General features: G+C 34.8%; 1 protein-coding gene across 1 annotated transcript in view; it reads right to left on the minus strand.

Moving 5' to 3' along the window:
* Positions 1 to 15,732, minus strand: part of LOC131966984 (uncharacterized) — a 39,537-nt gene that overhangs the window by 516 nt on the left and 23,289 nt on the right. The window contains exons 6-9 of the mRNA XM_059328613.1: positions 14,912 to 15,032; positions 7,971 to 8,044; positions 2,378 to 2,492; positions 1 to 83 (exon numbers count right to left, since the gene is read on the minus strand). Coding sequence (XP_059184596.1) covers positions 1 to 83; positions 2,378 to 2,492; positions 7,971 to 8,044; positions 14,912 to 15,032 — 393 coding nt within the window. The remainder of the gene's footprint in view (positions 84 to 2,377; positions 2,493 to 7,970; positions 8,045 to 14,911; positions 15,033 to 15,732) is intronic.

Genomic DNA, 15,732 nt, shown 5'->3' on the forward strand with positions numbered 1-15,732 from the left:
TTTGTGTGACTTTGAGCTTCTTCTCCAGAGGCATGAGCTTCAGTCTGAGGTACTCAGCCATCTCCTTGTCCTCTTCTTGCTCCCTGAGTTCAAGAGACAGTCACATAGTTTTTTTTTAATACAGTCAGAGGGTGGTTTTATATTCTGAATTACTTTGTCTGATTTGCAATTTGTGCCTCTTAAAAGGTCTTTTTCATAGATGTTTTGACATGTCTTCAGTAAGAAAAGCACAGGTGTAAATATTAAAATTATGTGTTAGGGTCATGCTATTGTACAAACTGGCTGACTGTTATGTACGGTAGCCCTGAGAGAGCAAGAAAACACATGCAAATACATAAAACACAAGCAAATTGACAAACATCTTCATCAATTTGACAACATGAACGCAGCATTTAGAAAAAGCGATGCAAATAGACCACAACACAACAGAAGTGTTTCCAGAGGAGCCTTAAAAGTGATGCACATGTCTGCATGTGTTTTTTTTGTTTTTTTTCTTCCCTCCCCTCATCTGGATCCTCGGTGCCTTGCCATGTCTCTACACTGTCAATCAATATGTGCTGTGTGTGAGTCTGAGTGTGTGTTTGTGTGCTTGCATGACTAAATGCGTGTGTGTGCATGTTTGTGTATGTATACTTGTGTATGTGGGGGAGGGAGGGGTGGGTTTTGTCATTTTTATTGTTTTTTATTCTTTTTTTTTTTGTAAAGCACTTTGTGTTGCATTTTTATGTATGAAAAGCGCTATATAAATAAAGTTTGATTTGATGATTTGATTTAATATTATCACGTTATTTCAAGATAATTTCACGTTATTGGTTAGTGGCCGATCATAGTGTGCTATCGTTAGCCAGCGGTCGATAGCGTGCTAGCGTTAGCGGGCTAACAAGACCAACTCTGTGCCGTTGAGAGAGACCAACTAAAACGTGTATCATTCATTTGTTTGATTTGTTTAACTGAAATGTGATTGATAAGGGTTAGCGGGCTAATGCTATATATCACGTTATAACATGAAAATATCTTGAAATAACATTTAAAAAATATTATCTTGAAATAATGTGATAATATCACGTGTGTAACTATTTTCAGTTTAGTGTTTTGGTCTGTCTTATCTGTTTTTGTTGAGAAAAGCAATGAACAAAGTTGGGGGGAAAACAACTAAGCAACTCAACAGTAATTAAAATATAAGGGAATAATCCTTATTTCTACAGTGCAACATGATGAATAACTGTGATGAAACCTATCAAGATAAACCAACAAAAGCATATCAGATAGGCCACTTTTAAACTTAATCTTTAGAGTTGCTCACAAATACTTCACTGTTTGTTGATCCAGTGTTTTAGAACCAGCCGTGTGACTTCACATCGTTTAATATCACGTCTATCTGAAGTTATCTCTGTGTCACACTCTGTTATCTGAGAGAGCAGAGCAGGAGGAGGGAGGATAAAATGACAATGCAGGGACACGGTCATCAGTCAGCCTCCCACACACACACACACACACACACACACACACACACACACTCACGCACGCACGCATACACACACACACACACACACACTCATGCACACACACATACACTCATGCACACACACACACACACACACACACTCATGCACACACACACAAACACACAAACACTCATGCACACACACACATACTCATGCACACACACGCACTCACGCACACACACACACACACACACACACACACACACACACACTCATGCTCACACACACTCATGCACACACACACACAAACACAGACACACAAACACTCACACACACGCACTCATGCACACACACACACTCATGCGCACACAAACACTCATGCGCACACACACAGTCATGCACACACACTCACACACACACACACACTCATGCACACACACACACTCATGCGCACACACACACACTCATGCGCACACACACACACACACACACACACACACACTCATGCACACACACACACACACACACTCATGCACACACAAACACACACGTACACACACTCATGCACACACACACACACACTCATGCACACACAAACACACACGTACACACACTCATGCACACACACACACACACACACACACACACACACTCATGCACACACACACGCAGTCATACACACACACACACACACACACAGCAGGCAGTGGAGTGATGATGGAGTCATCCTGTCCCCTGCCTTCAGTCACGCTCACATTTACTCTAATGAGACTTCTTCCCACTGTTTCCCAACCGTCCTGTGTCTATCAAATGAAGAATCAAACAGTGAATGGAGTTCAGCTCAACACCGTCTGAACAAACAAACACTCCGTCAGTCAGCTGCAGCAGATTCCGGATATTAACCGCGGCTGCATGTGGGAGCGATCTCCTACCTTAATCTCTCCACCTCGGCGTCGTCGACCAGGAAATCCCTCTTCTGCACCAGCTTATGAATCTTCAGGATCAGCTCTTCTTCCCGCTGCTTGTGCTTCTTGTTTTTTTCTTTCTCTGGGAGACACGAAGAAGCAGAATTAACATTTAGGGATGCACAATATAAACTTAGCTGATAAATAATGGGCAAATGTATGTGATGTATTATTACAATAATTCAATTATAGCCCAGAAAAAGCATGGCAATAATGAAGCCAATTTTGTTTTCTGATCTGCCAATGATTCAATATTGAGTATTCATCGTAGACTGTATAAGAGTGGAATAATTTTATGTTGGACTAAAGGACTAAGAGAGACACAAAATGACTAAAACAAAAACAAAATTACTAAAAAAAAAGACACAAAATGACCAAAAAAGACACAAAATGACCCAAAAAGACACAAAATTAAAAAAAAAAGACACAAAATGACCAAAAAAGACACAAAATAACTAAAAAAGACACAAAATGACCAAAAAAAGACACAAAATTAAAAAAAAAGACACAAAATAACTATTAATGATAGTATCATTGTATCAATCTTGTTTTAGTTTTATAAAGATATTAGAGCATAATAAGTGCATCCTTTTCCACAGCAATTAATTTTTAAATCTCAAGAATATCAAACATTGGAATTGAAATGTGGAAAAGAAATATTAAAATAATCCCATATAAATAAAACATAAATATTTATTTATGTTTTATTTAAATGGGATTAAAAAAACTACAACCTAAACAAATAAAATAGACTTTCAGGCTCTGCTAACAAAACATTTCAATGAGATAATCATTATGTATTATATTATTTTATTATTAAAATAACTGAAATGGCTGCTTGGGAAACATTTTTGGGGGGGCAATTTATACTGCTGTCAAACATCTGCAGCATTACTTCAAACCCAACACAAAAAAGCACAAAAAGTCAATATAATATAGAAGATAACTCCATTTTTATATATCGAACGATAAGTCAATATAGTAATTGTCTTGACAGGCCTAGTCACGAACAAATAATATAAATAAATAGATGACGAGAAGGATTCTCAGACTGAGCAGAAAAAAACTATTATTCTACTTCCCCACATTAAATATAAATGTAGGATTTGTACATTTTGTTTCTTTCAACTGACCTTAACAAGCTGACCTTACAGCAAAGTCGTCTGGCTCTTAAACACTGAGTCATATCACAAACAGACCCTTAATTCTCCCCTCATGTATAATTTATAACAAATAAAGCACATTCTTAATTATGCAAATGCTCGTGAGTTTTGTTTCATTTGTGGTGAAGGCATTTGCATTCCCAGTCAGAGATCTAGGAGCACAACGTCGTCTTTGCTTTGTTTTTTAACCTTCTGGAGTCCATCTATTTATTGAAAATACACACGTTTTATTTACAGTAATAACTTTATTTATATATGATATGTAGACAAGCTGAGAAAGCCAGTTGAAAGTTCAATCATAGGAGCTTTCACAGTGACATTTATGTTTCTAGACCATTTTTAAAATGTGAATTTTCTTTCTACAATAAAAAAACTATTACTATTTTTAATTTACATGTAAATAAAATGTTTTGTAGTTTATTCAAGTCAAGTCAAAGTTTATTTATAGAGCACATTTAAAAACAACCTCAGTTGCTGTACAGTTATTAAAATAGAATAAATAATACACAAATAGGTATAAATAAAAACAATGAAAACAATAAAATACTAAAAACAGTAAAATAATTAAATAAAATAGTAATAAAAACTCAATCCAAAACAGAGTTAGAGATAAAAAAGACAAATAAAAGGGTAAAAAAGTTAAAAAAAAAAAAAAAAAAAAAAAAAAGAAAGCCAAGGATTCTTGCCTAGCTGGGACTGAACGCCAAAGAGAATAAATATGTTTTTAAGAATGTTTTTAAGTTTATTTATTTTTCTGCTGTTTTTGTGTGTAAAAATGGTTTTAAAAAATGGTACATTTCCATAGACACCTGTGTCTTTTGTTTGTATTTTGGGTTCCTGGCAGCTTTATACTTTGTTAATTAAAATAAAATGAAAAATCTGACTGATAGCCAAGTTTGTGTGGAGAAAAAGGAGCCATGCATGTGATGTAAGGACAGACTGAAAGATGCTGAACAGAGACAGAAATGAATGCAGAGGAAGTTGACAAATTTGAACTAAAATCTCCTGGACTTGAGAGGTTTAACTTCCCTAACCTTCACACTCTGCAGCACAGAAAGAAAACACACACAAACAGAACAAACACGGGGTATACACACACACACACACACACATGCGCAGACTGCTGCAGAGGCAGGTTGTCTAACTCTGCTGGTATCTAGGTTTAGGTGGGAGAAAGAGTTTGAAAAATGACTGCACACATCAGCTCTTCCTTCCATCCGGAAACAAAGTGGAGCAGTGCAGCTCCAGTGTGAATCCCCCGGGGCAGAACAGTCTGAGGGGTGCATGGCTACAGCGTAGAAATCCCAATGTCAGAGGAGCCGGAGAGGCCGCAGTGTGTGTTTGTCACATGACTCTCATTGTGTGAGTGAATAAAAGGCTGCCAGGACCCCCAGCAACTGCATACACTGCAAAAAAGCCAACTTGTATTTTTTGGCCTAAAACAGTGATTTAAGTTGGTAAAACTTGGAAATATAAATTATTGACATTTAGGGCAATAATGTAAGTTAGCACAACAAAGGAAGCCAGTTGTCTGCTCAAAAACAAGTTTGTGAGTTGTTGTTACTTATATCTTTAAGTTGGGGTTCACAACAAGGGACAATAGTTCTGATAACTCTTATTTCTTTGTTGTGAAACGCGGGAAAGCGGTGAAATTCGGTCATTAGCGAAAGCTAGCGGCTAACTGATGCTAACGGCTAACTGATGCTAGCAGGTAACTGATGCTAGCGGCTAACTGATGCTAGCGGCGCTGCTTGTCACAGGAGAGTAGCCATTAGCGTATCAATGCTAACTCAAAATTATGGTCGCAACATTAGCTGACATTTCATAGCGGCGTTACAATCGTGCCAATTCAGCACATTGCTGAAGTTAGCAGAAGTAAGGATTAAAAGTTATTACAATGTAATATTATAAGTTAGTACAACTTACAGTTGAGTTGACAAAAATCTGAATTCAGAGTTGAGCAAACTCAAAAACAAAACTTAAAATATTTAGTTTAATTGTCCAACTTAAAATTTTATCGAAGTTTGTTGCCTTGAAATTTTGAGTTCACCCAACTTTTCTTTTTTTGCAGTGTAATGGTTAAAAAAAACCCTGTGATTGACAGACAGCTGGGCTGGTTCCTAAAACAGCTGATGGACATCCATGTGTGTCCTTGAACACGACACCAGCTCCTCCTACACACACACACACACACACACACGCAGAGCTTCATATACAGTATGTGTTACTGTGTGAGGTCACTGAACCAGCTCAGCACATTCTCGCTACATTTCAGATAAGGACGACACTATTACTGACTGAGGACGTAAACTACACTGTAAACAATTGTCTTGTAAATTAACAGTAAAATACTGGCAGCAGGGTTCCAGCATTCTACTGTTAATTACTTTATAGCATGTTACTGTGATAAAACTACATACTGAATTACAGTAAAATCCTGCATTTCATTGATTTTTACAGTAGACTAAAACACAGTATAGTGCTGAAGCTAGTTGCAATATTGTTGCAGTATACAATGCAGTCATTTTTTTGTAAATAGAGCATATTACTGTCTGGAAGCCAATTACTACGAATTAAGCACTGTCTTCACTGTAACCTCAGTAATTTTAATAAACCATATACTGAATGAGTTAGTTAATACAGCCATTAAAAATGTGGATGAGAAGAGACTTAGAAAATATCATATATATATATATATATATATATATATATATATACAGAGGAGAAAATGGAAGAAGACAAGAAGGATGATGCAGGATGATATATATATATATATATATATATATATATATGATATAATATAATAATATAATATTTTATGGGAAACGGCAAGCTACCTACAAATATTGCCCAGAATGCATTGTTTTCTACAGTATAATACCTGTCACAATTTGGCTGTTTAATCTGTTACAGTGTAAAATCTGCTTCTATACTCAAAAACCACAGAAACATCCAGGGAGTCAAAATGAATGTTTACTGAATTTCATTTTGGACATCTTGCCTGGAAAGCTTCCCTCGGCTCATATTGCTTTCACAGTGTCGATGTCTGTGTGTGTATGATTATTTCTCCCTCATAACTCCACCACATCCCAGAGATTTACGATCAATCCTGCGTAGTTTAGCCCAACGACTCCTTCTATAAATCATCGTGACGGCTGCTGAGGCTATGGGAGTCTGGCGAGCTGCAAACAGAAGCACTTTCTGCCAAAAACTCTATTTTTGGTCGAGTCCACACAGGGAGCGTGGACAGGTTTGCACACAGAGGATCAATTCTGAGAGGTTTATTTCCTGATATGCTTACAGCTGGGTTTCCTCAGCAGAAAGGAGGTGTGTGTGTGTGTGTTTGTGTGTTCTTGTACTTACTACATAGTGAGGACCAGAACACGTTTTTAACCAACAGAGTGAGGACATTTTTTGCAAAGTGAGGACATTTCAGCCGGTCCTCACTTCTTTAAAGGCTTTTTTGAGATTTCAGACTTTGTTTTAAGGGTTAAAGGTTACATGATAATGATAATTAACTGAAACTGTATTGTGTGGTTACAAAACGAACTAAAATTATAGTGAAAATGTCCTTCATTTTCGTCTTTGTGAACTTTTTTCATACATAATGAAGATGGATAAGACAAAGGAAATAAAGGCAAAAATTTACTGTGGCCTCTTTTAATCTCCCACCCAACAAATACCCCATTACAAAAAACTAAAACTAATACAAACTAAAACTAAAACTGAAGCATTTCAAAAAAATAAATACTAAACTAAAACTAGCAAACTCACTCTAAAAACGAATTAAAATGAACTGAATTTGCAAACAAAAATTCACAACAAAATTAAAACTAAAACTAATGAAAAATCCAAAAATATTATAACCTGCAAGGGAATTCACTATTCCAATGAGGGCCCTCACTGAGATTGAAGTACAAGAATGTGTGTCTGTGTGTCTGTGTTCTTGTGCTTCCTACATAAAGAGGACCACAACACGTTTTTAACCAACAGAGTGAGGACATTTTTTGCAAAGTGAGAACATTTTGGCCGGTCCTCACTTCTTTAAAGGCTTTTTTGAGATTTCAGACTTTGTTTTAAGGGTTCAGGTTACAATTAGGTTTATGTTTAAAAAAAGATAATTAATGAACTAACTGAAACTCGTTTTTGTCTTTGTCAACTTTTTTCATACATAATGAAGATGGATCAGACAAAGGAAATAAAGGAGAAATTTACTGTGACCTCTTTTAATCTCCAACCCAACAAATACCCCATTACAAAAAACTAAAACCAATAAAAACTAAAACTAATGAAAAATTCAAAACTATAACCTTGCAAGGGAATTCACTATTCCAATGAGGGCCCTCACAAAGATAGAAGTACAAGAATGTGTGTGTGTGTGTGTGTGTGGACTGTACCTGGTACTGTGACAATCTGTCTCAGCTCCTGCTTTAAACTCATGATGTCTTTGCAGAGCTGAATGTCGTCCATCCTAGAAAAAGGAAGACAGTAAAACAGTAAATGAGTTGCCTCCATCGGATTAAAGGACAGCAGATGTTATTAGCTGCTTCCACTTTAGACTTTTTATCTGATTGGAATGATGTTTGGCAGAGATGTATTGTGCTGCAGACCCAAAATCTGTGGGAAGAATCTTGGCACCAATTTTATGTAATTTTCTGAAAAATTCAGTCATTTTCCAAAAGCACAGAAGTTAATTTAAAACTTGAATATGACCCTAAATATGCAGAACACAAATGAAATGAGATAATATTAAATATTTTGTTTGCTATATTCATTAACCCACTAAGGCTGTTTACCAACAAGACGATACGATACATCTCATGATACAGTGGCGTTATGACTCAATACACTGTAAGCAAGGTGAGATATTGTTATTTATTTTATCTAATTGTTAGGTAATATAATATGGCCTTGGTCTGGGAGGGTGTTTTGCCTTTAATATTTAAGTGGCAGTGCACTGCAACATATTTGATTTAATTAATTTAGATTTTATTTTATTTTAAATGTCATATATATATGTATATATATAAAACTGTATATATAACTGTATATAAATGTGTATATTTTATATTATTTGTTTTATTAAATAATTTTTACAATGAGTTTTATTTTATTATTTTTAATGAATTTAAATTTGATTTCATTTTAAATTAAATTTATATATATATATATATATATATATATATATATATATATAACTGTATATAAATGTCTATATTATTTATTTTATTTATTATTTTCTACTATTATTTTTATTTAATTATTTTTTATTAATTTAGCTTTTATTTGATTTTAAATGTAATTTATATATATATATATATATATATATATATATATATATATATATAACTGTATATAAATGTGTATATTTTATATCATTCATTTTATTTATTTATTTATTTTTACAATATTTTTATTTATTTTTCAGTTGAATTATATCTAAGGTTCACTGTTAAGAGATGAGTATTTGTGTTAATAATAATAATAATCGTTATCTCAATATGACCAAAATCTTGATTTTCTGCCATAATCCAGCAGCCCTAATAAATCCTAAAACATAAAACCAAGACATTCAATTAACAGTTAATACAAATCAGAGGGGGAAAAAAGCATCATGTCATCACTTTTGCAAACTGAATGAGAATGTTTAATAAATCACTATATCATTTAATCACTAATTCTGTCGGGTGAATAACTGATCAGTGAAGAAAAATCCTTCCAGCACTAATCCCTGGAGCCGTACACTAAAATCCTCTCTTGTACTTGTCATTAACACATCACAGCCTCGGGCCCCGGGGGGCCACACATCAGGAGAGGGTACAGATGGAAAACATGCAACATAAATCAATCTGAGCTGCTCTCTGAGCCCCCTGCAGCCCTCCAGTCTCAGCCTTTACACTTCCTCTCTTCCTTCCTCAATCCCTCGCTCTCTCTCTCTCTCTCTCTCTCTCTCTCTCTCTCAATTTTCAATTCAATTCAATTCAATTGGCTTTACTGGCATGACGTAACACTGTACATATTGCCAAAGCAAGCGTCAGAAAAAAAAAGATAACAGTAAGGAAAGCAATATTTACAATAAATTATTATAATTCTATCATTCATTTTAAAAGAAAAGAAAAACTAAAATAACATCATTATCATTGATCATTGATTATCATCATCACTGAATTACAATCAATCTATCATTCATACAATCTAACTGTCCCAGCAAAGAGGAAAAAATAAAAAGTAAAAACAAAACAACCAAATCTCTCTCTCTCTCTCTCTCTCTCTCTCTTTTTCTCCCTCTCTCTCTCTCTCTCTCTCTCTCTCTCTCTCAATTTTCAATTCAATTCAATTGGCTTTACTGGCATGACGTAACACTGTACATATTGCCAAAGCAAGCGTCAGAAAAAAAAAACTGTAAGGAAAGCAATATATTATATATATTATAATTCTATCATTCATTTTAAAAGAAAAGAAAAACTAAAATAACAATAAAAGAAAACAATATTTACAATCATTGAATTACAATCAATCCATCATTCATACAATCTAACTGTCCAAGCAAAGAAGAAGAAAAAATAAAAGTAAAAACAAAACAACCAAATCTCTCTCTCTCTCTCTCTCTCTCTCTCTCTCTCTCTCTGTCTCTCTCTGCGGAGCTGTGACAGCAGCTACCACAGATTTAATTCTGTCTGTGATAGATCAGCTCGATGACTCATCCACAGCCTCCTCCTCCTCCTCCTCCTCCTCCTCCTCCTCCTCCTCCTCCTCCTCCTCCTCCTCCTCCCTCTGCATTTATCTCTGTTGCTCCGTTTTACACCCCCCGCCACCCCTCAATTGACCCCTCCCTTCAGCTCCTTCTTGTCCTCCTCTCTCTGTTTTCCTGCCTTGTGTTTCACTCTTACAAAGCTATCTGTGGATTCCAGCAGCTTCTGCACACTGTAAAAAAAGATAAACAATAGCTACTCAATAAAATTGAGGCAATAGATTGTACACAATATTATTAATTAAATCTAACTACGTTACAAGTTGAGTTAATAACAACTTAACAGGAAGTGTTAAGTGTTAATTAAAAACAGACTAATTATATTGTGTTGGATTCATTCAAAATTCTCTTGATTTAGAATTACATACACATAAAGATTATATTTAATGTGATCAAAATAAGTAGATTCTATCTCAAACATTTTTATGTTAAAGTTACTTAAACCAGCTATTCTCAACCTTGGGGTCGGGACCCCAATTGGGGTCGCGAGATGATTTCTGGGGGTCGCCAAATCATTTTGGAAGTCAGCTCTGTCTCCACTGTGTTAAAGTGTTCATGTGTTAATGTGTTTTAGTCTTTTTGGTCATTTTTTTGGGTCATTTTGTGTCTTTTTTTGATCATTTTCTGGTCAATTTGTGTCTTTTTTGGTCATTTTGTTTCCTTTTTTTGGTCATTTTGTGTCTTTTTTTAGTCATTTTGTGTCTTTTTGGTATTTTTTTTTCTTTTTTGTGTCATTTTGAGTCTTTTTTGGTCATTTAGTGTCTTCTTGGTCATTTTGTGTCTTTTCCGGTCATTTTGTGTCTTTTTTGCTAATTTTGTTTCTTTTTTTGGTCACTTTGTGTCTTTTTTGGTATTTTTTTTCTTTTTTGTGTCATTTTGTGTCTTTTTTTGGTCATTTTGAGTCTTTTTTGGTCATTTTGTGTCTTTTTTGGTCATTTTGAGTCTTTTTTGGTCATTTTGTTTCCTTTTTTTGGTCATTTTGTTTCTTTTTTTGGGTGATCTGAACTGTGCGTGTGAGATTCTGTTCAGTGAGCGGGGGTCGCAGACAACATGCATGTTCAATTGGGGGTCGCGCCACAAAAAAGGTTGAGAACTACTGCCTTAAACAACACCCTCAAAATCAAGGATGCATTTATATTTAATACATTTTATCAAATATATTAAGTAAAATTTAATGACTACAGAATAATTTATTACAGTGCACTCTGACACTCCATCTGCTGCTCTGTGAGTGTGTGTCTGTGTGAGTGTGTGTCTGTGTGAGTGTGTGTTTGTGAGTCACACGGAGCCTGACAACAGAGACGTAAGCAGTAAGCAGCATGGCGGCCTAATGAAGCCTTTCAAGTGGGCGTGTGAATTAACATTATCAACTGAGTGAGCTGTGTAAGATGTGTATCAGCTTCATCCAACACGCAGCAGATATTAGCGGCATAATGACCCACAAAACACAAAACACACTGTTCTGTCCCATTGTGTTAATGTGCTGAGACAATGATGAACACATAGAAATAAACAGCGCCTTGTAGTTCCACCCTCAATTCAGTTTTATAAAGGTGCAATATTTTTTTTGTCCTTGTTCATTATCTGCCGTGTTCACTGCAAAAAAGCCAACTTGTATTTTTTGGCCTAAAACAGTGATTTAAGTTGGTAAAACTTGGAAACATAAATTACTGACATTTAGGGTATTAATGTAAGTTAGCACAGGTAAGGAAGCCAGTTGTCTGCTCAAAAACAAGTTGGTGAGTTGTTGTTACTTATATCTTTAAGTTGGGGTTCACAACAAGGGACAATAGTTCTGCTAACTCTTATTTCTTTGTTGTGAAATTCGGTCATTAGCGAAAGCTAGCGGCTAACTGATGCTAGCGGCTAACTGATGCTAGCGGCTAACTGATGCAAGCGGCGCTACTTGTTACAGCTACAAGAGTAGCCATTAGCGTATCAATGCTAACTCAAAATTGTGGTCGCAATATTAGCTGACATTCATAGCAGCGTTACAATCGTGCCAGAGAAATTCAGAGTTGAGCAAACTCAAAAACAAAACTTAAAATATTTAGTTTAATTGTCCAATTTAAAATTTTATCGAAGTTTGTTGCCTTGAAATTTTGAGTTCACCCAACTTTTCTTTTTTTGCAGTGTTGTTGTTACCGGAAGAAGTGGAAATGTTATGTTATGTTATGTTATGTAATGTCATTTTGTGTCTTTTTTTTGTAATTTTGTGTCTTTTTCTAATAGTTTTCTGTCTTTTTTAGTAACTGTGTATTTTTTTGGTCATTTTGTGATTTTTTTTTAGTTATTTTGTGTCTTTTTTGGTCATTTTGATACTGCCTCCAGTGGCCCCCAGGTAATTTGAGTTTGAGACCCCTGATTTAAAGAGTTGAAATGCTTAGTGTATTATATTTAACCAGGACAAAAAGCTTTGCTTCACATTTTATCAATAACAACAAGATATGATTCTGAAACTCATGGATTATGAAACAATGGGGCCCTGATTCAAGATGACTTTTCTGAGTAATCAGTAATCCTCCATGGAAAAATGTCTAATGACTAATCATTTTTAAAAGTTATTTAATTCTATTGCTGATTAATTCATTCATTAATTATGTTCAATGATTTGAAACATTGTCTGTAATGTTCTGACACAATAGAGTCTGTATTAGAGCTGCAATAGACTAATCAATTATAATCAATGAATTATTCTAGTCAGTTTTCAAGCAAAAAAACACATATTTAATGGTTTCAGGTTTCAGCTGCAAAATGTGGTGCTATTTCTTGTCTTATACTGAAATGAACTGAATATTTTAGTTATTGGACTGTATTTGATATTGAATTATTCTTGTTTTTTACAGTTTCTGGCAAAACGCTTTCGACATTCTCCTTCTACTCCTCTTTGCTCACATGCTGGATGTGAGGCGTTGTGCTGGATATTTATTTATTAATCTGCACATTTGGCATGAATGAAAAGCGGAAAAACACCAAGAGACTTTTGTTGTGAAAGGGTCTATTTGCCACAGTTGCATTGTGAAAATAATTGGTATTTGCAGCCTTAGTCTGAGACACCATATTGTTTCTGCAAAAGAATGTGTTCTGCTATTAAACTCAGTATTTGTCAGACACAATATTCCCAGGACAAAGGCAGCGAGATGGTTTAAACAGAGAAGAAATAAACACAGCATGTCATCCCAAACACTGAGCCATAATCCTTGAAGCTAACGTTGATAAGGAGCCAATGAGTCCATCATGGTGACTCACTCAGCTGCTATTGGCATATCTGGCCTCCTGCATAATCAATGGACAAATGGGCCGCCTCTCTCTGAATTGAACAGACTTCAAAAGCCAACTTCTTCGACAAGGAAAGGACACTTGAACGTCTTTGCAGTGCATCATCAAAGTGTCAGTACAGGAAACCTCATTATCCACTCAAGGAGAGCAGCAGGAGTTGTTATGAAGCTTTATCGATTCCATCTGTGTCACTCTATTACCTTTGGTGTTAGAAAAACACAGAGAGGGACAGTCTGGCACCTTGACAGTTTATATTTTCTATATTTTTGCTTTGATTGTATTTGTCTATTTAATTGTATAAATATATATATATATAAATATATATGTGTATATATGTATATATGTATATATGTGTATATATGTATGTATGTATGTATGTATGTATGTATGTATGTGTGTGTGTGTGTGTGTGTGTGTGTGTATGTTTGTATGTATATATGTATGTGTATATGTATGTATGTATGTATGTATGTATGTGTATATATGTATATATGTGTATATGTATGTATGTATGTATGTGTATATGTATGTATGTATATGTATGTATGTATGTTTGTATGTATGTGTATATGTATGTATGTGTATATATGTATATATATATGTGTGTATGTATGTATGTATGTATGTGTATATATGTATGTATGTATGTATGTATGTGTATATGTATATATGTATGTATGTATGTATGTATATATGTATATATATAGATATGTATGTATGTATGTATGTATGTATGTATATGTATGTATGTATGTATATATGTATATATGTATGTATGTATGTATGTGTGTGTATGTATGTATATGTGTATATATATGTGTATCTATGCATATATATATATGTATATATATGTATGTATATATATATATATATATGTATATATGTATATATATATTTTTTTTATATATATATATATATTTTTTTTTGTACTTACTGATGGTTTAATAAAATTTATTTAGGTAAATTAAAATAAATTTGACTCTTTATCTGCCTTTATTTAATTTAATTTAATTATTCATTCTTATTTACATCATCCACCCTGTTATTGTCTTGTGTATTTGTATCATTTCTAATTTTACTCCGATACGACAGCTGGGGGTGACTGAGACTCCTTTTTATTCTCCCTTTTCTTTTATTGCTGCCTTTCTTAGGTTTTAATTTTTTTTTCTGGAGTGAGGTCAGTTGTGAGGTACTTGAACTCATTTTGGTTTGGATGGTGGTTTATTTTTCTATCTGTTGTGATATCTTTGTGAATATAGAGAGCACTTGTTGTTGTTGTTGTTTATGTTTTTGTTTTTATAAACTCACATGAAGCGCAGCTCCGACTCCCGGCGTACCAGGACCTCTCTCAGGCGCTGGATACGAGCCATCTCCATCTCGATCTCCTCTGGAGCCATGGTGCTCTCCGCCATGGACACATCTGAGTGACCTGGGAGGCAGAGGGAGGAAGCTGGGTGAGTCAAAAGATACCAGGAGAAGAAAAAAACATCTAACATCTTGGGCTGGGCGATATGAGCCAAAATCTGATATATTTAGGCTGAATATCGATATTTATCCCAATACTTTTATCGCAAAGTGAGAGCAAGTGTTCAGTCAAAGCCAAATATGGTGCTAGCGGTGCTGCTTGTTACAGCTACAAGAGTAGCCATTAGCGTATCAATGCTAACTCAAAATTGTGGTCGCAACATTAGCTGACATTCATAGCGCCGGTACAATCGTGCCAGAGAAATTCAGAGTTGAGGAAACTCAAAAACAAAACTTAAAATATTTAGTCACTTTGTGTCTTTTTTTGGTCATTTTGTGTCTTTTTTTGTTATTTTGTGTCTTTTTTTGGTCATTTTGTGTCATTTATAAGTAATTTAGTTTTTTCTGTCATTTTGTGTCTTTTTTTTAGTAATTTTGTGTCTTTTTTTGGTCATTTTCTGTCTTTTTCTAATAGTTTTGTGTATTTTTTAGTAACTGTGTATTTTTGGGGTAACTGTGTGTCCTTTTTTTGTAATTTTGTGTCTTTTTTTGGTAATTAGCCCTACTAAAATCTACTGATGATACCGACAGACAGAAACCTCTCTGCACACGACCAAATTACAGATCCCAGTAGCACGACGCCTGTATCTAATTCAAGATGTTAA

This window comes from Centropristis striata, chromosome 1 (genome assembly GCF_030273125.1).
Source record: "Centropristis striata isolate RG_2023a ecotype Rhode Island chromosome 1, C.striata_1.0, whole genome shotgun sequence".
Classification (NCBI taxonomy): Eukaryota; Metazoa; Chordata; class Actinopteri; order Perciformes; family Serranidae; genus Centropristis; species Centropristis striata.